Source organism: Rattus norvegicus, chromosome 3, assembly GCF_021556685.1.
Source record: "Rattus norvegicus strain SHRSP/BbbUtx chromosome 3, alternate assembly SHRSP_T2T, whole genome shotgun sequence".
In the NCBI taxonomy this organism is placed as follows: Eukaryota; Metazoa; Chordata; class Mammalia; order Rodentia; family Muridae; genus Rattus; species Rattus norvegicus.
In genome coordinates, this window is record NC_141536.1 from 44,120,888 (window position 1) to 44,148,845 (window position 27,958).

Genomic DNA, 27,958 nt, shown 5'->3' on the forward strand with positions numbered 1-27,958 from the left:
ACACACACAAATGCATACACACACACATAAACGCACATACACACAAACACACATGCAGAACACATGCACAACACACACACACAAACACACACGCATGCACACACACACAAATGCACACACACAAATGCATACACACACACATAAACGCACATACACACAAACACACATGCAGAACACATGCACAACACACACACACAAACACACAAGAACAACACAATTTTCTGTAATGTCACTTTGTATATATCTTTAAAAAGCAGAATTTTTAAAGATGAGTAAATATTTAAAATAGTAATTTTAGGTCTGCAGAAAGTAAAATGGGATGGTAAATGTTCCCATACAACCCCTCCCTCCCCCCTGTATAGTCTCCCTCACTACAGATATCACACCACCGCAACACATTTGTCACACTGATGGACCTGCAGTGACACATTGCAGTCATCCAGAGTCCCTTCTCATTCCTGTTAGGCACTTCATTTATACGGAGAAAATGCAGGCCTGCGTTTCTATATCATTTTCCTTGCAAGGCAAGGCCAGCTGGCAAAATGTCCTTCAATTCTTATCTTGTACAAATAGCTCTCCTTCAGTGTTAGAGGATAATTTCACAGAGCATAGAACTCACTCTTAGGGGCTCCCCTCCCACTGTTATCACCAGATACTTTGCACACTCCCTTCTTGCCTGCCTGATTTCTGGGAAGTCAAGAATAATTCTTATCTTTTCTCCAGGGTATGGAAGGTGCTTTCTCACTATGGCTCCTTTGTCTTTTATTTATCTGAAGTTTGAAAATGATATGTGTAAATTCTCCGTCATCTGGGAAATGAAATCAAAACTACTTTGAGGTTCCATCTCATCCCTGTCAGGATGGCTAAGATCAATAAAACAAATGACAGCTCATGCTGACGAGGATGTCAGTTAAGGGGAACACTCCTCCATTGTTGGTGGGAGTGCAAATATACAACCATTATGGAAGTCAGTGTAGTGGTTCCTCAGAACGATGGGAATCCATCTAACTCAACATCTACCTGTGTTATATAGACTCGGGCATATACCCAAAGGATGCTTCATCCTACCAGAGACACTTGCTCAACCATGTTCATTGTTGCTCTGTTCATAACAGCCAGAAGCTAGAAACAACTAGATGTCCTCAACAAAAGAATGGATAAAGAAAACGTGGTATATTTACATAAGGGAGTATTATTCAGCTCTTAAAAATGAAATCATTAAATTTGAAGGTAAATGGATGAAATCTCTCTCTCTCTCTCTCTATATATATATATATGTATATATACATATATATGTTTACATACATATATGTATACATATATATATGTATGCATACATATATATATATATGTGTGTGTCTTAGTTAGGGTTTCATTGCTATGAAGAAACAATATGACCAATAGGACCATGGCAACTCTTATAAAGGAAGACATTTAATTGGGACTAGCTTATAGTTCAGAGGTTTAGTCCATTATCATCATGGTGGGAAGAATGGCAGCATGCAGGTGCTGAAGAGGGAGCTGAGAGCTCTACTTCTTTCTGCTGGCCGCAGGAAGAGACACTGGGCCTGACTTGAGCATCTGAGACCGAGAAACCCAACCTCAGTGACACACTTTCTCCAACAGGCCTCATCTACAGCAGTAAGTGTCACTCTCTATAGGTCTATGGGGGCCATTTTCATTCAAACCACCATGATAATCAAGGTACAACCCATAGAGCCACAAGGGTTAGGCATAGAGAGGGAATAGGGGACAGGGAACACATAAACTTTCCTAGGAAAAAGAAGTAGAATAGTTAGCTATAGATAAAAGTGGAGGGCGGGGGTGGGGGCAGGAATGAGAGGGTAAAGCAGTGAGTGGGAGAGGAGAAAGAGCTGAAGGGGGATAGAGGGAGAGACAACTAAAATTAAGGGCCATTGAGGAGTAGTATGCAAACCTAATACAGTTGAGGATTTGCAAAACACACATTTATGAAGGTGTATTTTATTATAAAATCTCCAAATAATGGGGGAGACAGAGCCCCATTTGGACATTCTTGTCACCAAATGAACCATCCAGTATTGGGAATGGGTTGAATATAATAGAGATGTTGACTAACGGGGTTCCATGGGAATCCCCAAATAACCCGCGCTGCTGCCAAGGCTATATATAGATTGTTCCTCACAAACTGAGAACCAGGCCCTATTCCTGAAGACAACCGCTATACAACTCATTGAACATGGAGAAGGTGAGCTGGTGCCTACCTAGAATTTTCACCCCTGCGAGTTAGTGTTCTTGGTACTAGAAGATACACTGCACACTTTGTTCGTCTGAGTATAATGTCATCTTGGAGGCATGTTGCCTGGCTGCTAAGCTAGGCCTAGTCCTGGAAGCATTTGACCTCCGTACAATCTAATCTAGCTTTAGGATGTTTCCAGTCTTTGAGACTTATTGCTGTATAAACTCACACTTCCTAGTTCTTTCTGAGCTCCGACTGGCAGGTTAACTCAGCTGTTCTGGCCCAAACTACTCTCCAATATGGCTCATCTCCCTCTGCCGCTCCTGAACTGCCTTTCCTGCTCAGCCTCAAACTAACTCTAGCAATCCATTCTAATCGTCTGGCTCCCTCTTATTCTCTGGCTTATTCTGTCTTCACCTGTGTCTAGCTTGTTCTCACATCAACCTGGTAACTCTCCAGGTAAAACTGACTCTTTTCCCCCCTCTGCACATCTCTTACTTATAAGTAGCTTCCACTTCCTTTCATGAGAATTGGGCATAACCTGTTCTGTCAAGTCCTTCTTTGATCCGTCACTTTGTCTGTCAGTCAACTAGACCTCACTCTTAAACATGGGTGCTCCCTTCAACAAACTAACTTTACCTTCAATTGTTCAGGATTAAAGGTGTGTTCTAAGGACTGAGCCTCACCACAACTAGGTTCACAGTGGGATCAAATGTCCTGCAACAGCACACTACCAAAGGAGAAACATAAACACCAACCGAGTTACAGTGTGTCCTGCCTGCAAGATATGTTAGTGGCAACGGTGGCCCAATGCTTGTGGAAGTAACCAACCAATACCTGAGTTGACTTAAAGCCCACTCCATGAGATAGAACCCATATTTATCATGGCTTGCATGCCAACAGCCTTAGACTAGATGGCCCAGGGAACCTAGGGTAAAACTAAATACTACTGTTCTACTAAAGGAACATAGCAATAAGATTACTCCTAAGGGCAGTCAGTGCCTTGCTCAGCCATCACAAAGCTCCCTCTTACAGCAGATGGGAACAAACAAACAAACAAAACCGCAGACCCACAGCCAGACATTAGACACAAAGTGGAAAGCAGAGTCCTTGGAATACTCAGCCCTAAATGGGATGCCTTCATCAAATCCCTCCAGGATCAAGGAACCTGACAGAAGAGGAGGCAGAAAGAGTATAAGAGCCAGAGGGGATGGAAGACACCAGGGAAACTCAAGAGGAGTAAGCCACATATGAGCTCAGAGACTGAGGCAGCATGCATGGTGCCTACATGGATCTTTACTAGAAGAGGTCCTAGAGCTGAAAGGAGAAGTGGACACATGCCCCCATCCCTAACCTATCTCCAGTTGATATCCACATGTAAAGGAAAATTAGTTTTCTCCCAGGGAGTCTCACTGGGGAAACAAACTACTCTTAAGGGTAGGCTGCATGTCCAGCAGTAGATGGCTAACAGAAAACTAACTAACTTTGAAGGTTCCTTGTCTCATGATGTCACGTTAGATCCTTTTGCTTCTAAAAATATTTTCATTTTTGTTTCTCTTTTAATAACCCTATAGGTCCTTTGTGTATCTAGATGGCTTCTGGTTTTGTGTTTTTTTATGGGATTCCTGAGTATGCAAATGAGTGAGTCTTCGGTTCTCTGTATATTTCTTGTGCCTTTTCTTGAGCTCTTTTCCTTCTATTTGTATTGTCTTATTCTGGTGTGTTTGGCTTTGTCTTATCTTGTTTTATTTTATTTTATCATTATCTCCTAGATGACTGTGTGTCTTCTAATGAGGCAAAAAAGGAATGCATTTGAATGGGAGGTGAGGTGGCTGAGGAACTGGGAGCAGTAGAGGGAGGGGAAACTGTAATCGAGATATTTTGTATGAAAAAAGGAATCTAATCAGGGAGTGGGATAACAACTGGACTGAAAAAAAAGATTAAATAATAATAATAATAATAATAGTGATTAATATAATTTCAACAAAAGAAACACAAAAAGAAAATGATAGGTAGCTCTTGCCTTCTTGCTCTTGCTCTCCTGCCCTTGCTCCTTTATCTCCCCCTCTCTCCCCATTCCCCTCCCCTACTCTCTCCATGTGCTCATGGTCAGCCTCCTCTACGTTCACTTTCTCTGTCTCTATTACTCTCTCAACTCCCCTACCCATCCTCTAAATAAACTCTATTCTATGCAGAAAGAAAGAAAGAAAGAGAGAAAGAAAGAAAGAAAAAAGAAAGAAAATGATATGTGTAGTTGTAGTTTTTCAGGGGGAAGGACATTCTTCTTATTTGGTGTTCTCTGAGCTTCTAGAATCTTTGGTTTTGGGACACCCATTGTCTGAAGACCGTTCCTGCTCCTCTTTCTCTTCCCATCCTTCTGCTGTTCCATCACATGTATTTAAAGATGTCTTCATTATCCCACAGTTCTTGTGTAGTTTGCTCTTTTTCTTTCATTCCCCCCCTCTGTTTCTCAGGGTTTCCTATGTCTCTCCGCCACAGCCTGTAGTGCAGAGTTCTCTTGCTTAGTGAGTGCAGGGTATTAATAAGCCACAGGCACCCTCTGATTCTGTTGGAGTACTTTGTGTCTCTCGTGTTCTCTTTTGTCTTCTTCCTCAGAACACCCATCTCTCTGCTTTCCACTAAAGCCTTCAGAATATTAATTATAACTTCAAGGTTGCTTGATAATTCCAACCTTCCTGTCACATGACTGGTTCTGATATGGTTCAGTTCCTTCCATCAGCACATTCTGCCTTTGAGTTTGTGACAGTCGCTGTGCTGTGGCTGCATGTGATTGGCTTGGTAAAAGGAACTTGGTAAACATCTGAGGTCACATGTCATGGAGGGATATTCTCTAAGCCCTCTGAGCTTGATTATCCTGGTCTTGGTTTGTGGTATTCAACTGTGAGGGCTTTCTGTTCTTATAGGGACAAAATGGCTGGAGAAGGCTGACACTGGGTACCAACCACCCTTCCTCCCAAAACAGTCTCTTCTGCTTTGTCAAGGACAGAATGTTCTCGACTCTCCCTCAGCTAGAAGCATGCGATTGTTTTCCCAAGGCTCACTGTGATAACCTGACATTGCTGCTGGAGGGGGAGCTTTCAGAAGAGGGGTAGAGAAGGCCCCCGTGATGGACCCTCCCCAGAGGGTAGGCGCTCAGGTGTCCTCGCCCAGCCCCCAGAAGCCTAACAGGTGTGTGTTGAGTTGTTCTGTCCCAGCCCTGGACCCCTGGGAGGAGTCTGCTTTTAAGTTTTTGCTCTAGAAGGTTATGGCTCTGTAGTTATGTCTGTCTCTTCAATTTCAGCAGTAGTTTTCAACCTTCCTAATGCCCTTAATACCATTCCTCTTGTTATGGTGACCTCCAGCCCTAAAATTATTTTCATTGCTATTTCATAATTATAATTTTGCTATCCTTACGAATTATCTATGTTTTCTGATGGTCTTAGGTAACCCCTGTGAAAGGGTTGTTTGACCCCCCCAAAAGGTTGTGGCCCATAGGTTGAGAACTGCTGGTTTAGAGCGTAGGGCTTTACCCTCTGACTGAGTTTTTCTGATGCATCTAAGGATTATTATAAGTGTCCAGGTTTTCTCCACTTCTAAGCATCTTACACGCTGGGTTGGGAACTCGAAGTCTTTGGAAAATACAGCTACTTACGCCATGGAGCTACCAAAGAGAATACAAATGTCCTTCTTTGATCTTTCCATGATACTTTTAAAATTCAGGCAGTCTAAAGAGCTAGCTATATCCACAGCCAAGTGGTTCTGACCTTAGTATTTACCTGAGCCAAACCGCTAATGGCTTCCGATACCTAGAGAATAAGGGCAAAATCTTGAGCTTACAATTTTAAGCTGTAGGAGCTGGAGAGATGGCTCAGTGGTTAAGAGCACTGACTGTTCCTTTCCCTGAGTTCAATTCCCAGCAACCACACGGTGGCTCACAACCATCTGTAATGGGATCTGATGCCCTCTTCTGGTGTGTCTGAAGACAGCGACAGTATACTCATGTAAATAAAATAAATAAATAAATCTTAAAAAACATTTTTAAGCGGTGGTTTCACTATCACTGGCCTTATGTTTCATAATTCATCTCCACATAACTTACCCTCTAGTTACTTGGAATCACAGAAATCTCTCAGCACTGCCTTAGGAGTCCTTGACTCCACATTTTTTCAATAGAGAATTCTATTTCCATAGACATCAAATTCTACCATATTTTTTTATTAGAGGTGGAACAGTACTTCCTCTATGGAGGTCTATGATAACTCATTACCGATTTTTCTGGCTTTAAGCATCAGAGTGCTGTATTTTATGTTACAACACTCATCCCACATTGCTGTGGTCTGAAGGGGACTGTCCTTTCAAAATTAACAGGCAAGAAACTAATATCTATTAAGATACTAAAAGTACCAATTTACAAATATTGATGTAGAAAGTTATTCAGGATAGATCATAAGTTAAAAAAAATAAAAGACTGGGATTAGAAAATGACTCAGTGTTTAAGTAGATTGACTGTTCTTCTATAGGACCTGTGTTCAATTCCCAGCACCCACATGCTGGCCCACAACCATAGTTAATTCCAGTTACATGGGATTTGAAACCTTCTTCTGCCTTCTGTGGGTACCAGTCAACCAAGTGATAGATGGGCATGGGTAGGAAGAATGTGAGTCCTCACAGATAAGCACTAGGGGAACCAGGAACGTTAAGCACTCAGGGTTGTCTCTTAAAGGGAGAGATGTGCAACCTTTTTTCTGCCAAGAAGGCTGGAAGTGGATGAGGTTAGTCACCTGATGACCTTTGCACTATGTATGTGGGTGTGGCACACTGAGACCTTCCCCAGCCCATTATCTTGAGCCTGTTCCCTCAGTTAATCTACAGAACTCGTCTTTATGGAAGAGGTCACTTGTATTTTACAAAGAGTTTGGATGTAGTCGTGTCTTAAGCTTTGTTATGCGTGGGGGGTTGAGTTAATTATCACCAAGAAACCTTTTCCAAATTGTGCTGCACTTAAATATGCTTAAAATAAACTACTTTGAGTCAGATTTGTGACACAACATGAGCAACTGAGTCATGTTGAATTGAACTGACTTCTTGTCTATTGTGGATCGACACTCCAATAGCTATTGTGTTTGCAGAGACCCTCATAGACACATGTGGAGGCAAAACACCTGTACACAAAATATAAAATGAAAGACTGTAAACACATACACCCAAACCAGTGGGATGACACCAGTTAATAGTAGAAGGTGTTGGCATTAGGTGAGGAGAGGACCGTCACATTTTTCTTACTGTACTTGTATTTTCTTAAAAGAGCTATATAGTGCACATAGGTTCATCTCAACAGAGAAGGCAGGAGTCAAAATGGGTGTGCTTAATTGATGCAAGATAATAGATACAGATAGGAACTGATTAGGGAAACTCATGACATATAGTCATAGTGAGAATTACTGACAACTTCATCGTTCAATTTTATAAACCGGTGACACTTTGCCTATCATTGCTTTGGCGTTGAAATTAGGAATTAATCTCTGGATGGACTTTTAAGGTAATGAAAATAAAGGCAGCAGGGGTTGGGATGGGGGGTGGGGGTTGGCATATGTGCTGGCAAGACGACTCAATAGATAAAAGATACCTGCTACCAACCCTGACAAGTTGAGTTCAACCTGGGACCTACATGATCTTTCAAGTTATCCTCTGACTACCACACACACTCTGTGGCACACCCCCCCCAGCACTCACACACACCCCAAACCCCAATTATGTAGTTTTTTAAACAGGGTCTCTATATAGTCCAAGCTAGTCTCCAGCTTCCTATGTAGCCCATGCTAACCTCCAACCCACGGGCCTTCTGCTTCAGTCTCCTTCCAGTGCTGGGATCACAGAGATGCTGTGTAAGCCTCTCCTTGAGGCGTCTCATACCATTTCACAGTTCACTAATACTCATCCCTCTTCTGTTTTAGTAAAGACTCTCTTTAGCTTGCTTTCTGGGTAGATAGATTTGTACAAAGATCCTACGACCTTCTGAGAGGATACAGCTCGAGCCCTCACACAGATTTCCTTCAGATACAGAGAAAATCTACTACCTCCTTTCTGTTGACGAAACATCACAGACAAGAAAGGACCAAGTCTTCCAAATGTGTTTATGCTGACATAAAGAATGAATGTATAGTCTAGGCTGTCAACCTAAGCTTCCCTAGACCTGAAGATTATTCCTACACTGGTCTGCTGTGGTTTGTGGCTGAAGCAATGGCCATCTCTGAAATTGGTCAACCAGGCAAGGATTTTGCACTGGAACTCAGATGAACTAATAGGACTGATGGCTTTGATATCAGAACTTCAGGAATCCATTAAGACCCACAAGAATGGCATTCCAGTAATGGTCCTATATTCCCTAGGGATGCCATGTGGTAACAACTATGAACTGGTTAGATGGCTCATCTCTTGTACCTAGGTTATTCTAGACTGGTTAATCCCTTGTGATTCATGGACCATGAGGAGGGTCAGTAGGGAAAGATGTAAGGAGGACAAAACTTTCCAATAATAGCAATAGCTGCATCCCCAGAAAACATCACAATACATATAGACTTTATAATGGCTACCCTGTGTCGCCTTACATAGACCTGTCATGATCGTTTTAGTGATACTAGATATTAAGAAAACATTTAGGGAGAATTGAAGGAAATGACCAAAGGGTAGAGGGAGTTCGGGGTCAAGGAAACAGGTTTGCAGGGGTGAGGGAGGGCAGGAGTGGGGTGTGTTGGTACTGCAGGGGACTACTCACTGGGTTGATGTGCGTTCCAGTGTGTGTACTGCACCGGCTCCCTCTGTCCCATGGTCTTCCAAGTGTATTCTCCTGTATTGTTTTGGTCTTGAAGAGCAATCCAAAAATAACTGTCCTTTCTTGCCACACTACTGATCAAACTGGTAATAAAAGCTTGTTCAAATCTTGATTTAAAAAGAAGGAAATGGTTATGTTAAGTTTCTGGATGATTAAGAATGTCATTAAAGCGTAGCGAAGTGCACAGAATGAAATCCAAGCAAGCATTTCCGGTTAATTCTCTAGAACACAGTACCAGGAAAAAAACGCAAAGACTTTGTATTGTTTTTTTTTTTTTTGTTTTGTTTTTTTGTTTTTTTTTTTTTGGAGCTGGGGATCGAACCCAGGGCCTTGCGCTTCCTAGGCAAGCAAGACTTTGTATTGTTAAGAGACATTAAATATCAGTGCAACTCCAGAGACACAGGAGTGGAGAGAACGTGGGTCCTAAAGATTTAACTCTTGGAACTGTCCCGAGGGCCAGAGTCCAGGTCTGATTCAGCGATGAAATGGCAGCCTTCACACACACACACACACACACACACACACACACACACACACAGAGTAATGCATCTCTTGGAGAAAGACGTCTATCTTTTGTGTTGGCTGCACACCACACACTGTATGATGGGTTAGGGGAGACGGAAGGGAGGAGGGGAGAAGGGAGGGCATTATGCTGTTCTGAATGTGCACTTCCTACCACGTAGCACACATGTGCCCTCTCCCTACACTTGCTTAGTAAGAAAGGGAGTAGAGGAACAATGCTATGCCTCCCAAAGCAGTCTGTTTGTGGGCATATGGAGTCTTTGGCTTATTCAAATGTGTTCCAATGTGAATTTTCACTGAAGATAAATTTCAACAAATCCAAGGCATTCCACCCACTAACATTTCCCATAAGCAGCTGAATGGATTTGCTCCCAATGATTGTTGGCAATGTTCCCTTTCAAATACAAATATGTCTAAAGCAGATGCAGACAGCTTGTGTATACATGCTTACACACACAGAGACATACACACACACACACACACACACACACACCCACACACGCATGTATGCATACAGACATACACACAAATGAAGCACGCATACCAAACTCAACTAGCATTGAATTCAAAGCTTAGTTTGAAACTACTTTCAAAGCACATAAAATTAGAAGGACTTTTAAATGGTGGTGACTTCTGGCCAGATCTGCTGAGTCAGAAGAAAAAATGAGGCCTGGTACAACTAACCAAGAAAGCTCAGGAGAAAGTGCACTGGACTTTTAACATTCCATTTTGGGTTCTTTCTATTGCATGCATTATTCACTTGCTACAGGGAGCAAAAGCAAAAACCATGAGTAATCAGAGGAGACTGGGGAGGTGGGAGGGAAGGGCAGAAGGACAAAAGTGGACCTAAGGGCCACCCCAGGGGATTTCAGTGAAGCACTTGAGGTGCTCAGTTTGGAAGAGCATGTGGTTTTCACCATGATGTGGTGAATATTTCCTACAAATGCTCTATCAACAGTCTAAACCTTACATGTTTAAAATCAGAAACACTACTTTTAGCTATACATGCATACCCATGTTTCCGAGGAAGGTACATAAAGCTAAATATCATCTAGGTGAGGGTGATTTTCCTTATTCTTTAATGCCTTGTGCAGACACAATAGAAGATCTACTGTATGATGCCCTCCGCTACCTAGAATTGCTGTGCTACAAGCTAGAGACTAGTTACTACTGTGTTGTCGCTAAGTCCAAGCATGATTGGTTATTTCATTAGTTTATTGAATCTTTTATTTGCCTGATGTAATTGTTATCTTGGAGGCTAACGGCCTCCAATGGCTAAACTAGGCCTCGTCCTGGAAGCTTCTAGCCTCCTTACAATCTAATTTAGGCCTAGAATGTTTTCAGATTTACTGCTGACTAAGCTCACCCTTTCTAGCTCTTTCTGAGCTCTGGCTGGTTCAACTCAGCTGTTCTGGCTGAAACTCCTCTCCAAGCTGACTGATTCAATCTGACTTCTCTCAGTTTTGCACAGTATTGCTCTGCTTGGTCTCAAGCTAATATTGGCAATCTGTTCTAATCTTCTGACTCCTTCTCAATCTTGGCTTCAGCTGTCTCTGCTGACCCACACTGACTGTACAGAACTGACTCCTGAGTGCTAGGATTGAAGGTGTGTACCACTCCTGGATCTAAGCTTTTCTGGGAAAAAAGTACCTGGAACTTGCTCTGTCCCAGGCTGGCCCCGAGGTCAGGGATCTGCTTGCCTCTGTCTCCTGGGATTAAAGGCATAGCTGTCTTCCAGCCAAAGTAGACAGGTTGCTGGATTAGAACTCCTCTACATCAAATAACAGCAAGAAATGACTGTCTGTAAACTCGGCCTTGTGTCTCGTTATTCGAGACAATAGTGCCTTTGTACCCTGCTGGTTACAGATTTATACACTCCACTCTGATTTCCTACCTTATCCTCATCATTGTTTGAGACAATAAAAGCCTGGTTTTTGGTTTGCCATGTCTATTCTTAATGGAGTGCACATAACACTCAAACATTCAAATCTTAAAAAAAAAATAAAACTAACTGAAGTTTCCTCAGTCCAGTTTACAAGGGGGCACCATTAGTAAAATAACTCAGCAAGCGCATCTTTATTCTAAGCTAAACATGTTCTTTTGAAGCTGTCTGGGGAGTGCTTTGGATAACCACGCATGGTCCAGGACAAGCTCTTGAGTGATCTGCTTCCAGTTAGCAAAGAAGCAATTTTGTATTCTTTACCACTTTCTGTCTGGTTTCAAACACTGGATGAGAAACCCTGGTTACAATGTATAGATGGCATCTGAGAAGAGACACCATGATGAAAGAAATTAATTTGGGTTCATGGTCCACATGGTTAGCATCCATGACCATCTAGGTGGGTAGAATGGTAGCAGGCAGGAAGGCATGGTGCTGGGGCAATAGCTGAGAGCTTAGATCTGATACACAAACATGAGACATAGAGAAGAAGAGAAGAGAGAGAGAAGAGAGGGGAGAGAGAGAGAGAGAGAGAGAGAGAGAGAGAGAGAGAGAGAGAGAGAAGAGAGGGAGGGAGGAAGAGAGAGAAAGGTGGAATGAAGGAGGGAGGGGAAGGGAGGAAGGGAAGGAGGGGAGGGGAGAGAGAGAGAAGAGAGGGAGGGAGGAAGAGAGAGAAAGGTGGAATGAAAGAGGGAGGGGAAGGGAGGAAGGGAAGGAGGGGAGGGGAGGGGAGAGAGAGAAGAGAGGGAGGAAGAGAGAGAAAGGTGGAATGAAAGAGGGAGGGGAAGGGAGGAAGGGAAGGAGGGGAGGGGAGAGAGAGAGAGAGAGGGAGAGAGAGAGAGAGAGAGAGGGAGAGAGAGAGAGAGAGAGAGAGAGAGAGAGAGAGAGCTAGTAGTAACTGGAAATGGAGGCTTTTGAAACCTCAAAGCCCACCTTCAGTGGCACACCTCCTCCAACAGTTTTAAACTTTCCAAATAGTTTTTAAAACCAAGCATTCAATTAAATGAGCCTATGGAGACCATTCTCATTTAAACGGCCACAGACAGTAACATTTAAAGTTTTTCTACTTCTGTGTTTTATAAGTATTTATGAAAGAATGGTTCAGAGTTAGCTCTATGCCATCTGGCCATTTTGTTTGAATTTACTGATGTTAGTTCAAATGTTGCTGTGGTTTAAGAAACCAAGGTCACATAGTTTTATGTTATCCTTTGAACCAAGAGAAGTTGTCTTTCTATCTCGAACAATAAACAATCAAAAAATGAAGCTAAGGAAAGAATTCCATTTACCACAGCACTCACTCCAAAATGAGATACTTAGGAACAAAGACAAATAAGGAATAGAATGTACTGAATTAACAACGGTTGCAGCATGCTAATTAAAAAATATCAAATATACAAAATGAATGGAAAGACATCCCATGCTTACAGCTGAGAAAACTTACTACTTCACTTGTCCATGCTACCACAGTGGACTACCTATTCAATGCCATCGCTGAAAATCCCAGTGATCTCTTTTTTGCAGAATACAAAAATTAATTCTGAAATCTATGTACAATTTCAAGGGGTCTTGAATCCCCAAAACAGCCACGGAAATGAACCAAGTTGGGAGTATGAGAATGTTTTTTATTTCAAAACGTATTTTAACTCCACAGTAATCAAGACGGTGTTGTGCTTATGTGAGGCTGACTTATGGGAGATCCGTGGAATAAGAAGGAAGAAGTCACAAACATAAAGCTTTGCATGCATAGGCAAATAATTTCCAACAAAAGCACCAAGAACATTCCAGGTAGAGAACTAACAGGGGTGTTGGAAAACCCAGATAGGCATTTGCAAAACAGGACCCTTACCTTCTACTGTGTTAGAAAATGAACTCAAAGCAGATAAAAGACCTAAAGATAGAGCCAACATTGTAAAATCTTGGGATTAAAAAAAGACTTTATGGGGGCTGGGGATTTGGCTCAGTGGTAGAGCGCTTGCCTAGGAAGCGCAAGGCCCTGGGTTCGGTCCCCAGCTCCGAAAAAAAGAACCAAAAAAAAAAAAAAAGACTTTATGGCATTGGATTTGGTAATGGTTTCTTGGATACGACACCAGAAGCACAGACAATAAAACAGCAAGAAAACTGGGCCTCATCACGAAGGTCAAAAACTGAAAAGGCAATCACAATATGAAGAGACTATTTCCAATCATGTATTAGATAAGGGTTTAATATACAGACTACATAAAGAACTCTTATAATTCTGCAACAAATACCCTAATTTTGAAAAGGGCCAAGGTCTTAAAAGGAAATTTCTCTAAGGACGAAGTACAAGTGGCCAATAAACACATTAAAAGGTGTCCAACACTGATAATCATCAAGAGAAATAAAAATCACAGTAACCATGAGATACTTAGTAGGAAGACTATGATCAAAACAGAAGGAAGGGAGAAAACTTGAAGATAAGAAGTAAAGTCCAGAATGTGGAGAGGCTGTGTGCTACTGGGAGTGCAAAATGGTATGACCATTATGGAAAGCAATTTTGCAAGTTTTCAAAATATTAAAAATAAAATCACATGGTTTAATAATCTCCTTTCTGACTATACCCTCAAGGAATTGTTTGTTTATTTATTTAAAGTATCATTATTTACAGTGGTCAGATGTTGCAAGCAATGTTTGGTGGTTTGAATAGGTTTGGTGTCCCCAAAGACTTGGGTTTGAATGGTTGGTCAATGGGGAGTGGCACTATGAGGAGGTGTGGCCATGTTGGAATGGGCGTGACCTTGTTGGAGGAACTGTTTCACCATGGGGGTGGGCTCTGAGGTCTCCTCCTATGCTCAGGCTCCACCCAGTGTCTTTGCTGTCTGCTGTGGGAGACAGTCTCCTGGCTGCCTTTGCATCAAGATGTAGAACTCACGGCTCCTCCAGCACCATGTCTTTCTGAACAAGGCCATGCTTCCTGCCATGATGATAATGGACTGAATCTCTGAATTTGAAAGTCAGCCCCAATTAAATGTTGTCCTTTATGAGTTGCCTTGGTGTTGATGTCTCTTTATAGCAATGGAAACCCTAAGACACAAGCCGAATGTCTATTGATGAACAAGTTGCAAAATACAATGTGCATACAAACAATGGGCTATTAGTCAGCCTTATAAAGGAAGGAAATTCTGGCATATGTTGCAATGTGCATGAAACTTGAAGGAACTGTGATAAGGGAAATGAGCCAGGTATAGGGTCTTACTTAAGGTTTAATTGCTGTGAAGAGACACCATGACCGAGGCAACTGTTATAAAAGAAAACATTTCATTGGAGCTGTCTTACAGTTTCAGAGGTTCAGTACATTATCATCATGGTGAGAAGTGTGGCTATGGGCAGGCAGACATGGTGATGGATGAGCCAAAAGTTTTACATCTTGATCCAAAGGCAGCAGGAGGAGGCTAAATGTGTTTCAGACTGGATATAGCTTGAGCATTTAAGACCTCAAAGTCTTAACAGTGACACACTTCCTCTAAGAAGGCCACACCTCCCCCAATAAGGTCAGAGGTCCCCAATAGTACCACTCCCTATGGCCAAACATCCAAACTCATGACTCTATAAGGGCCATACCTATTCAAACCACATGTAGCAACAGAGATATAAGATGTTCCTATTATATCTGATACCTTGAATAGTCCATCTTCTAAAGACTGAAAACAGAAAACTTTTCATTGGGAGCTGAAGGTGGGTGAGGGACGGAAAACTGGAAATATTACTGAATGAGTACAGAGTTTTGAGTGTCGGAAGAAGAGCCATGGTCCAGAGATAGATGGCTCTGGTGGGTACACAGCAATGTGAATGCATTTAAGACCACTGGTGCTCTCTCAAAGTCATGACAATGGTACATTTTACTTCAGGAATATTTTACCAAGTTAATTCTAATTGTGCTTAGGGGAATATGGCTTTCAAAACAGGAGAATGTGGACTATAGTAGTATATCATTTTTTGGGCAAACTCAAAAAATCAAGCGTCATTTGCATTATTTTGTACTGAACCTTTCTTGGCTGACTGATTCATGGTTCATTGACTTAGCTATCAAACATGTAGACAGTAACCTGTGGTATCCTTGTAATTCAGCTTTGCATCCTGTTCTGTCAGGATGCAAAGTGGCCAGACTTGAAGAGTTGTGTGTTAGGTTTTTTGTTTTTTGTTTTTTTTTTTTTTTAGCAGTAGTCCAGTAAATCAAAATCTGTTACTCAGATAGAAGGGTCTGTTTTTCTTCCCTTTTTTATTCCACAATGAGTTAAAAAAAAAAGTCCTAAACCTGAAACAATTTGCCCCAGAACAGAAGAAATGAGTCATTTGCAGCAGGTTCTAATTGTACCCATCAAACCTGTCACCCCACTGTGCAGACAGTGGAAAACCAATTAACAACTACAAGCCTAGGCCTCAGAGTGGCAGAGAGTCTGAAACTCAAATAGGACATCGGTAATGGAGGCAGGTGATTCCCAAACCTGTCAGTGGGAGCTCCTACGTTTGAGTGGCCTTTCGTCAAACTGCCCATGCTTCTCAGACAAGTCCTGCTGCAGAACATTCCAGCACTGACGACCACTTGGCTTCTTCCCTGATGGGGTCTGAATGAAATGAGGGCCCACTTTCCTCAACCGGAGAGTCCTGTGGTGGAGTCTCCTTTGGATGTGTCCTTGTGTGTGGGGGCAAGTCCTGGTGCTGACTGAGTGGGAAAGATACCACATCATTGGCCTCATACGAGTCCTGCAGGCTCTGTGGGAGACTGGAGGCATGCTAGCACAAGGTGACCTGGATGGGCCTACGTGACTTGTGCTGGCTAAGTTTTATGGCAACTTGACATACGCTGAGATGAGAGAACCTCAATTGAGAAAATGCCTCCAGCAGACGGGCTGTAAGAAGAAGAGTTTGTAGGATGTCTTCTTAACTCGTGATCAATGGGGGAGAGCCCAGCCCTGTGGTTGGTGCTATCCCTGGGCCAGTTGAACATGCCATGAAGAGCAAGACTAGTGCACAGCCCTCCTCACGGCCTCTGTGTCACCTCCTGCCTCCAGGTTCCCACTCAGTCTGAGTTCCTACCTTGGCATACCTCAGTGATTCAAGATCTGTAAGCCAAATAAACCCTTTCCTCCCCGGATTGCTTTTGGTCCTAGTGTTTTATCATAGCAATATTAGCCCAAACTAAGATGTGGCTGAAATTAACATTAGAAAAAAAATTAAATTGTGTGATACTCTACTTTAGAGTCACACTGCACCTAAGTGTTGGCTGCTAAATATAGTTTGCAAAGCAAAAAAAACAACAAGCAAAACACCCCACAAATGTTTATAGAATCCTCTGGTATCCAGTTTGGAGGAAACGAAACTCTCTAACAGTTGTATGAGGTAGACCATGAGGGATCTGAACTCTAACAGATTTCTGTGTTGGATTGGGCTCCATTGGCACCCCTAGCAACCTGCAAGGCTACTTCCTTCCAGAGTTGTTCTGCTACTCTGTCTCCTTGACTTGTTTTGTGTCTGTAATGTTTGGTCTCTTTAGGTCTATGCTGCAGAAGGCTCAGTCACACCACCTGTATTTCTTCAAGTAGCATGTAGTATTTAATATGGTATCCTTTACAAAATTGGTAAGTAATTTTCTAATAAACTCTTGAATATATATATATATATATGAGGACACACACACACACACACACACACACACACACATTGGAATGGCCAGATAGATAACTTGTGAAAGGTAACTAACATGTATGAGAATGTGACTGTTTTGCACGACTATCCTACCAGCTAAGCGACTGCCATGTTGGGGAATCCATCTGTGCCCCATGTGCCAAGGGTCATCCTAGCTGGGCTTCTTTATATTCACGGTGTAAAGAAGGGTGAGTAGGGTCACAAGACCCTCGTCTAAGTATTAGCTGTTCCATACTGCCTGATAATTTAGGTCTGGAAAGACTGAGTGGGGAGGAGGCTCTAAAAAGGGAGCCCTCTTCCCTGCTGGGCAAGGGATTTCCAGGAGTGGTCTGTTGGTGAAGGAATATTCCAGGTTCCAGTAAATAACCTATGCTGTGGAAGAAAGCTATATAAGCTCATTGGCTTCCCAGAGGGTCCGTCAGCAGATTGTGCCTCAATTTGTGATTGGAACCTTAGGGAAAGGGGTAGCCCTTGTTTACATCTCCCCAGGGGAAGAAATTTGAGTTACAGTGACAGACACTCAGTGAATATTCAACAGAAAAGAAAACCGAGATATTACGATGAAACAATTAGACCTCTGGTTTTCAGTGAAATTATAATTAACGAAGGAAGCTAGTCTCATTGGGCAGGCTTCTATAATGTCCAATTCGAGACTTGTGACCCCAAGTGCTTTTGGAGCTTTGGGGAGATGAGGAGAGAGAGGCTCCTTCTGCCTGGAAACTGTGTCTGGGAGGGAGAAAGGGAGAAACTAGAAATAGCACCAAAATCTAGCTAGCTTTTGCTGTGCTCCAGTGAGGGCCCCTCAGCCCATCAAACACCGCCTGCTGGTCCACTCTTCTGGGTGTCAGTCTCTTTCCCAGGGAAAGGTCATGAAAATAGCTGTGAATGTGGACTTCCAAAGTAGGGAGGGTAAGCACGTGCGTGCGTGGCATGCGTGTTTATTTTGAGTGCATGCGTGTTTATTTTGAGACAGAGTCTCAAATGTAGCTTTGGCTAGCTTGGAATTCACTGTGTAGACCAGGTTGACCTTGAACTCAAAATGGCCCACTTTGCTGATATAGTTTCCCATGGGATCACTGAAGAATTCTACCCATGCTCTTAGGCCTGGAAGAGTTGGTCTCCCAGCCCTCAGAGTCCCGGGCATTGCTGTGGACCCATCTTTGTTATGACATTTTGTATTTATTCTTTACCCATTTGTAACATGCTTCGAATTTTAAATAGGAAAAACAGGCATAGTCTCTCAGCATCAGGGAGACAGCCCAGTACAGAGCCATCTAAGTTTAAATAAAACCCCCTGAGAAGCATTTGCCTGCCCCTTCAATTTCCTTACATTTCCTCTTCTGTGAAACAAACCACGACTACTTCTAACCATTACACTTAAAAGTGTTGTTCAATGACATTCTCTTCTCATTACAAACCGAAGACAGCCCACATACACCTGTCTGTGTTAAACAAACTAGATAACCAGCGAACGTTCTTGGAAAGGTAAAAGCCACCTTAAGCTTTAATGTTCATCGTTTAAAAAAAAAAAGTCAAGTTAGAAATAACGCCAGATCTCAACTCTTCTCCATGAACACTCAAAATCAGTTACTATTCTACTGCACACACGATGACGATGTGGGCGAGCCCTGCCCACAGATGCTCACCACTGCACAACCCCTGCCAAAGCGGGCAGCTCAGAGAGTTTGCACTTACCGGCTGGTGATGGTTAGGAGGGCGGGAGGACAGTAATAACCACCGGAAGCCTGCTCAAAGCTTCTCAGGACTGTGTCGATTTTGTAACAATACTTGCCGTGTCTTTCCCAGCCCTTGGGGGGAAAAACAAAATAGGGAAACTAAGGACGCAAGGCGTCTTAGTTAAACGCCGAGAGACCCTCCCTCCTTCCCACCTGCTCTGCTTTCTTTCCTGACTCAGATTTTTTTCCACAGCATTCTGTTTGTCCGGAATTGCCACTGGTCCCAGCCCCGTCTATATTTAATTAACTAGTTTACAAATTAATTTAATTACTAGTTTCAAAAAAAATACAAGCACCTTAAAAACAAACACAACTGAAAATAAAGGGGAAACACTGCAAAAAACAAACAAATCGAGAAGGGGATACTCACTCGAGAGCCACCATTCTTTCTTAGGCTCACAGAATTTCTTTCACACGGCTGTGGTGTTTGGGTTAAAACACAATATTGACCATGGAGGGAGGCTGCTCACCGGTTTGAATTCTGGGTTCCCCATTCTACTACTTTATAAATGATGCATGCATTTGAAGAGACATAATCTCTCCACATCTAGTTTTCTCATCTGTGAACTGAGGGGTAAGGGTAATGTTTATGGCTGTCCCAAGGAGCAAAGGAGAAAATGCAGGAGAGATCTTGAGTAGAAGAAGAAACCTCGGAGGAGCAGTGAAGCCTGGAGGTAGTTCGGAGTGTGATGGAGTTTTCATTTTGGTTTCACAACAGCGGTTTTTGGGTTCCTCAGGACTTAAGGAGAATCACTAACCAGTTGACTAGCTGGGCCTGTACTGAAGTTCTACCTAGTTCTTCTCTAATCTGGGGTACTTTTTCGTTGCTGCTGTTGTTTTGAGTCACAGTAGCCCACCTTTGTCTAACCTGGCACCTGCTAAGTTGCCCAGGTTATCCTGGAACTTGTGAACCTTCTGCCTTAACCTCCTGGGAGTTAAACTACAAGAGCCATTGAGCCCAGGTAAAGTAACTGGGATTTTTTTGTTTATTTTGTTTTTTGTTTTAGCTTCTGTTGTTGTTGTCTTTTATCCCCCCCATGCTGTGGGTGGAACCTAGGAGTCTTGGCACACTTGGCAAGTCCTTTGCAAATGAGCTCCATCCCCAGCCTCCAGGATGGTCTTATTTGGATGATAATGCTTCCAAGCAGACAAGAGCTCCCTAATACAGAGACATAAACATATACGGCTAAGATTTTTTTTCCCTCAAATTAAGTGGATGTCCTTTGGGGGAATAAGAATGTAAGTTTGGGGACTTAAAGATGACAATTTGTAGCTCTGTCGGCTAGCGGTGGGAGTGAAGTAGGGTGGGTCTCTTCCTTAAAATCATATAGCAAAGTGGCCATTCATTCATTCATTCATTCATTCATTCATTCATCCATTCTAGCACACCCGACTTCCCTTCTGCTTCCTACACTACCAAGTCACATGACTCTGTCTGTCCATGTTTGCTTCCTGGCCAGTTTAAACACTCGCCATTTTGTGCCTCACCAGTGATCGCCAGCTTTTGATCAGACACAAGATGAGCTCTAGGATATTTCTTGGAAAAGATCTTAGTTCTGTGGTTAACTGCAGAACACTTTAGAAATTGGCTAGTTCAGTTAAAAACGAAAATACACCCCAGGAAACAAGGCAGCCACAGAGCTCCTCCATTCACCCATGGTCTACTCTGCTTTTCTCCCGTCGCTCTGTTCTGGGGCCTCAATGTAAAAGCTTCAGACCGATCTCCTCAGGTCCCACTGGGTTGTCCCTGGAGGGACAGGAGGAAGAATGACTGATCGTTGACCTTTCTGACAAAGTGTTTCTTATTTAATAGTAGTTCTCAGCTAATAAGCTAGAAGCATTGCCCATACTGCCCAATACCCCAAAGTGACTCAGTGGGAAATAAACATCACTGTTTTGCCTTTGAGATAATCAATACTTTAAAAAAATGTTGTTTTGGTTTTTAGATGGGTTTTATTGTGTAGCCAGGCTGGCCTGGAACTTGTATAGAGTTCAGGCTGGTCTCAAATTCATGATCTTCCATAACTTCTTGAGTATTAGAATCATAGTACATTCCTGGCTTCAGGACTCATTTTATAAATTCATTCTACATGTACCAATCACTTAGCAAGTTTTATTGCAACAAGGGGGCGGGGCAGATTCCTAAACTGATACAAAATAAAATGAATGGGAAATTTCCCATAAAATGCAAGCGTTATCTCTGGACATGGAATCTTTAAATACCGGGGCTGCTTGCTGAGAAGAGTGAGCAGAGCAGAGTTCAAAGGACACAGCAGTTGTTTGAGCTGTTCTCTCACAATCCCGCCGGCTTGCCTTGGAAGGCACAGAAAGGTAGATTTTAGGTCTGTGTTCAGGAACTGTGTCTTTAGATAGAATGTCTGGTGCTGTGTTGCCTAAGGCATGGGTACTGTCTGGCTGGAGTGTGTGGGGTCACTCATGTGTATACATATTGATTAATGAGGAAAATGCAGCTTCTGTTGAAATGGATCACTCCTTAGTTGGACTACAAATATGTGGATTAGAAAATGAGAGAGAGAGAGAGAGAGAGAGAGAGAGAGAGAGAGAGAGAGAGAAATGGACAGGGTTCTAAGAGAGTAAAACTGACAGTTATAAAACTTTATGCAAAATCCATATGCATTAAAGAAACTTGAAACCTTTTTAGCTTTTAGATTTAAAGCTAAAGCGATAGTTTTAATTTAAAGTATGTAAAAACACCGTGCCAGTTGCACCAAACACAGCCTTACCATCCGTTTCCTGAGAACTATATACTTTATGAGCGCATTGCTGTATCATTGCCAACACTTAAGACTGAGAAGGGCAAAAGGGTGGCAAGATCCTGGCAGCAGAACCTCGAACTCTGCCTCTGAAGAAAGTATCCACACTCCCAGGCACCCCACTTAAGAACTGGGAGAACCGAGCATGCGAAGAGGCATCACGTGATGTGTGAGATGGGGCATCACGTGATCGCCGTTGTTTTTATAGAGAATGATGGGTTCATTTACAGCTTTATCTTTGTAAAAAAAAAAAAGTAGTTTTAGGTTACAGAGCACAGTAAAACATGTCCTTCTGAGGGTTGAGAAGCATTCTATACCTCCAGAGGAGATCTGAAGGGGAAAAGTCTCACTGAGAAGCGGGGCTGCTTTACTCCATGGTGGGCACATTGTGCTAGTTCTGTAGTCCCCGCGCCCCATGGCAGGAATCAGCATACTCACCGCTTGACATCCGGAGTCCTCATCCTCAAGGACTTGTCCTGCTTTCTTACAAATGTAAGGGAGTGTTTCTTTACAACCTTTCACTTTCCAGCGTCCGTCCTAAAGGGAAAAGTGTCACAGGATGAATGTGTAGACTCTGGACAGGGCGCTGAGTGGTAACGTTAGTCAGTCATGAGCAGAGCTGTGAATAGCAAGTGCTCCCAGTGGATGGTGTTACAGAACCCTTCATGTACACACAAAGGTATGGTAGTTGCTCCCTGCCTGTGGCAGTTTGAGTGCTGTCCAGACCCGGGTGGACCCAAGAGAGGAAGGAATTTGGTCGGTGCTGAGAATACCCAAAAACCACCATGACCTGTCCTCAGGGTCAAAGTTCATGTTCAACTCCAATGCCCTTCTTCACTAAGCTTCCTCTTTAATTAATCAAATATTTTTAACTTTTGAGAGTAGGTCTTATTATGCAGTTCCAGGCTGGACAGCCTAGATTCGCTTCAGTCTAGCAATCTTCCTGCCTTGGCTTCCTAAGTGTAAGGGCTAGAATTATAGACATGCCCAGGCCCAACTTCCTTCTCTCTCTCCCTTCTTGCTCCCTCTTTCCCTCCCTCCCTTCCTTCTTTTTTGTTTTTTGGTGTATATAGGGTGAATGTACATGTTCATGTGTATGCAGATATGTGTATGTTGGGGTTCTGGGTGCATATGCACGAGTGTAAACCAGAAACTGACATTGAGTGGCATTCTCTAATGCTTTTCTCCTTATTTTTTTGAGGCATGGTCTCTCATTGAACCTGAGCTGACCATTTGGCTAGGCTGACTTGCCAGTGAGCTCTCAGGAGCTGCCTGTCTCCTTCCTCCCCACTGCTGGGGTTACACAGATGGCACCATGCCTGTGTCTTTACATGTGTGCGAGGGATGGGAACTCGGGTGCTCATGTTTGTGGAGTAAGTACTTTATACTTGTGGAGGCCTCTCCTCGATGAACCCCAGCTTCCCCTTCAGACACCTTTAGGTCTTCTAATTCCTGCCTAAATCAGTGGTTCCCATGTCATGACCCCTTGGTGGGGGGGCTACATATCAGACGTCCTGCATAGCATAAATTTACATTATATTTTATAATAGAAGTCAAATGACAGTTATGAAGTAGCAAACAAAAATAATTTTATGGTTGGGGGTCACCTCAACGTGAGGAACTATATTAAATGGTCACAGCATTAGGAAGGTTGAGAACCACTAGTCTAAAGCTTTTCTCAGATCCTTTACTGATAATAATAAAATAGTGAACAGACCAAAATACTGTTTTCCCAGACGACCTTGATGTTCAGGATTTTAGGGGGATACTGAGTCCTTTGATTGCCTTCAGGGGATACTACACCAGGGCCGGCATCTTCACTCTTCAGAGAAGAGTTCTGCCTCTCTATGGAACCTGCCAGGGAAATCACTGTCTGCTATAGGACAGTGTCAGGCAGTCCCAGGTGCTTCGTAGCTGCTGGGGGGATGTGTGAATGAATAGCTCTTACCTTCAAAGTCAGGTGTCAGAGAGATTTATGTAAAGTTAGTGATAGTAATTACTTATTGATATAAGAATAAGTATATTCATACCGAGATCTACTTGATGGAGGTAAATGCTAATTTCAGTGTTCCATATGCTTACTGTTTAAGGAGCTTATAAGCCGCAAAAGAGAGGAGGTGCTGCAAAATCTCTCAGAGCATGACTGTTCTGACCCATGCATCAGTATTGTCTTAGTCAGGGTTACTATTACTGTGATGAAACACCATGACCAAAAGCAATTTAAGGAGGAAAGGGTTTATTCAGCTCACACTTCCACATGACTGCTCATCACCAAAGGAAGCCAGGACAGGAACTCAACAGGGCAGGGGCTTCGAAGCAGGAGCTGATGCAGAGGCCATGGAGGGGTGCTACTCACTGGCTTGCTCCCCATGGCTTGCACAGCCTGCTTTCTTATAGAGCCCAGGACGACCTGCCCAGGGATGGCCTCACCTACAATGGGCTGGGTCCTTCTCCATCAATCACTGATTAAGAAAATGCCCTACAACTACGGAGGCATTTTCTTAATTCAAGTTCCCTCATCTCAGATGACTCCAGCTTGTGTCAAGTTGACAAACAAACAAACAAACAAACAGGCAGCACAAATATCAATATCTGTCCTTCTTTTCTTAAAATTAATTTCTTAAAATTCAGGAATTAGAGAGGACAATTAAAATAACCCAGACATAAGGACAACTATCCCATGTGCCTCTCTTATGTAGAACCTAGGTTTTACACACTCACACTCACACACTCACACATATACACTCACATACATATATACACACACTCACACATTCACATACACTCACATACACACTTACATACATACACACATTCACATGCAAACTCACATATATACACACACTCACATATATACATACACACACATTCACACATACACACCCACATACATACACTCACACACATTCACACACTCTCATACTCACATTCACATACACACTCATACTCACACTCTCACACACACTCATACATTCACATTCTCACATACACTTACACACTCACACTCTCGCACACATATACTCACACACACATTCATTCACACACACACACACACACACACACACACTCGCTCCCACTCTCATGCACACACTCACAAAATGGGGACTGTTGGGGAAAAGGGAGAAGACTAGTGTTAGGGGGAAGGAGAGGACAGGGTAATGTGGTCTGATACGGTCACATGATATGCTTGAACAAGGAGTCATGATAAACCCACTACTGTGTAAGTGAATATACACTAATTAAAACAATCCCTATCAAGTTCTAGCTTTCTCTCTATAAATATGGTGAGTGAAATAACCAATACGCAATAGGAAACGAAGGTCATCTTAAATATCTCAGAGCCTCTAACTCAAACAACAACCCCCGAAACCGTGCTAGGTTTCAGCAGGATGACATCCATGACAGACATCTAAAGGGGTTGCTGCTGCTTCCTCCCCAAATGCCACTCAGACGCACACTGGTAGCATGTGTAATTAGGAGTGCACATGTTTCTGCAAGTCTCAAAAGATACAAAAGCAAAACCTGTCACAAAAGTAAGTGCTTTGAATTTTTCGTGTTGGGTTGGTACAATGATTTTGCTACTGAAGTAGCATTTAATGAGGATTTCTTGGTGGGGCGGGGACGACTTAACACCACATCCTATGGCTAGAAAGAATGAGGACACCCATCAAATCCCAGAGCCTCCTTAAACCCAGTCAGTTCTCGCACAGCTGTTTGAGCAGAGAGAGGCTATTTGTTTCAAATGTTTAATAAACTGTTCAGGTGGTTCGGACTAAAGCTACTTCTGCAAAATCTGATGTCCCAGATAAAGGGGAGATGGGTACCCAAGAGTGAGTTAATGCTAAGGTTGCCAGCGGTCACATGAGATTTGTCATTGATCCACAGTCTTCAAAAGAGGATCCCTGTTTATAAGCTAAGGAAGCTTTAAAACTACCACTGTACAGTGTAACCCCCCAGTCTTCCTCTTCCCATTTCTCCAGCAGGATGGTCTACTCCACCACTGTCTACCAAAGTGGTGTTCATTCAAGGAGAAAAAAACCCCAATCAACCAACCAACCAAACAAACAAACAAACAACCAAACAAACAAAAAACTAAAAAACCAACCCTGTCTCTGACCCTCCGCATCCAATTTAGTTAGCAATGAATCTTGGTATTTGAGACGTTATGAATCCTTTCTCTTCTTGCCGTAGTTACTACCCTAGGTCAGCCATGGAATAGCCACCAAATACTCTCTCTGTTTCTGTTCTGTCCTCTCCAATACATTCTGTGCATTACTACCAGTTATTTTCAAGTCAGGTTTCCCTACCATGTCCTTGAAGCACTCTGATGGCTCATAGACCTTGGTATATAAGCCAGTATTTTTATGCTCCCTTTGTCCCATGTCCTGTCACCTCCTTACCAACAGCCATGTGTTTGGTTACTGAAGATGGCGATCTTCACCGACCTTCAGACCGAAGTGTGCCAGCCGGGTATTCGGAGAGGAGGCAGCAATGGTCTCTCTAGGGTTTTGCCTACCTTTGTGTTTTTCTTAGAATGACTTTCCTCTGTAGTGTAAGGGTTATTGCTTCTTTGAAGTCCTGACTTAAGCACCATCTGTTCAGAGAGGTTTCCCACCCCTTTCCTGACTGAAGCTCCCGGTCTAACCACAGCTTTGCCTTTCTTTCCTCAGAGCAATGATCGCAGCTGTTACCATGTGCATGGAACAGGCATGGAAGGCCCACGAAGAGCAGGAACTGCCTCTCTTGGTCTCAACCAAGACAACAAGTCCCTGGTATAGATGGATCTCAGCATCCGTGCCACAAAACTCACCACTGATCAAATGGATCAACTTACAGATTGATCTGCTGAGACACACAGTTGTCTTCTGTTTGGAAGAATTCGAGGCTCGAGAAGGTACCAGTTAGTGAAGATGACAGAGGAGCCACTGGACCATGCGAAGGAAACTGGAATTTTATTGCTACTCAAACCAATCCATGTTTCCGATGCATTTTCTGTAGGAAATCAGTGGAGATTAGAAGATACCGCTTGCTTCTTTGTGAGGCACGTGCAGGTTATTAGTGAGCTACACCCATTCACATGTGATTGTTTTTATTTCTTTATGAGACGAATCTTGCTTGAATCTCACTATGAAATACCTGTGCAGACCTCTCCCCTTCCCTAATATCCAGGTTTGCTCAACATAGGTCTTCTAAGGGAGATGGGATGTGAGCTAAACCAAAAGCAAGCACTGGCCAGAGCAAGTCAGAGTTCTGGGACTCCAGAATGTGGGCTTCTTCACTATGGGCAAAGTGACCTGAAAGATCTAGTTTTGCTTTTGCCTAGAGAAAAGGAAAATTAAGAGGTTAATTGGATTTTGGAAGGGGAACATTAAAATCATCACTACCACTACCACTAAAACTCTTTTAGCTGTGGTGTAGCTTTTGTGTTCTCTCTCTCTCTCTCTCTCTCTCTCTCTCTCTCCTTCAGAATCTCCCCAAGGCCTACACCGAACAGTGGGGTCACCAGAAATACAAATTAAGCCCCACAGCCCCATGGATGCAGTGAGAAGCATTAGGTAGCAGAGAGGCTTCAAGTGTCCCTGTTGATACAGGGGACACTGCAGGATTCTCTTAATCCCAAATGCAAAGGATTAGGGGAAATGACCTAGAAGTATTCCTGTTTGCAAACTAAAACCTAACATTGCAAAGGTCACCAGCTAGAGCCTAGGGATATTTTCGGTTTTGTTTTTTATTTTTAAAACACTGGAAAATGAAGCCACAATTTCAAGGATTTTTTGGGAAGCTCGATGTTTAATGTAGGACACGGGGCCAGGGCTGGCTTGCTCTGAAGAATGGAAGGGAAAGGCTTGGGAGCCTGGAACCTTGAGAATGACACACAGCCAGAAAACTACCACGCCACGTGAAGTTAAATTATTTACCTAAGAAACTACCTTCAGGAGAGCACAGCACACTGTGGCTATCCAGCAGTCGTAAGCTGATTTATGGGTTTAGGGTTTGGATAGATGTTCTAAGGAATGGCTTTATGACTTCTACCCCTTAAGATTCTTCTTATTCTTTTTTTATTTTGAGAATTTAATACAAATAATGTGAGTGTTATGTTTACATCATTTCTACCCCCTTCTCTCCATCCATTCTGTGTCCCACTGTACTCCCTCTCAAATCCATGATCTCTTAAGTATTTTGTTACATGTATACATATACATGTACATATACTGAGCCCATTTAGTGTTGCTTGTATGCACATGTGTCTAGGGCTGACCATCTGGGAATAAC

General features: G+C 42.9%; 1 protein-coding gene across 1 annotated transcript in view; it reads right to left on the reverse strand.

The window, feature by feature from the left end:
- Positions 1-27,958, reverse strand: part of Pla2r1 (phospholipase A2 receptor 1) — a 129,910-nt gene that overhangs the window by 46,824 nt on the left and 55,128 nt on the right. Inside the window, 4 exon segments of the mRNA NM_001100837.1 lie at positions 8,994-9,157; positions 18,871-18,983; positions 22,124-22,222; positions 26,520-26,677. Coding sequence (NP_001094307.1) covers positions 8,994-9,157; positions 18,871-18,983; positions 22,124-22,222; positions 26,520-26,677 — 534 coding nt within the window.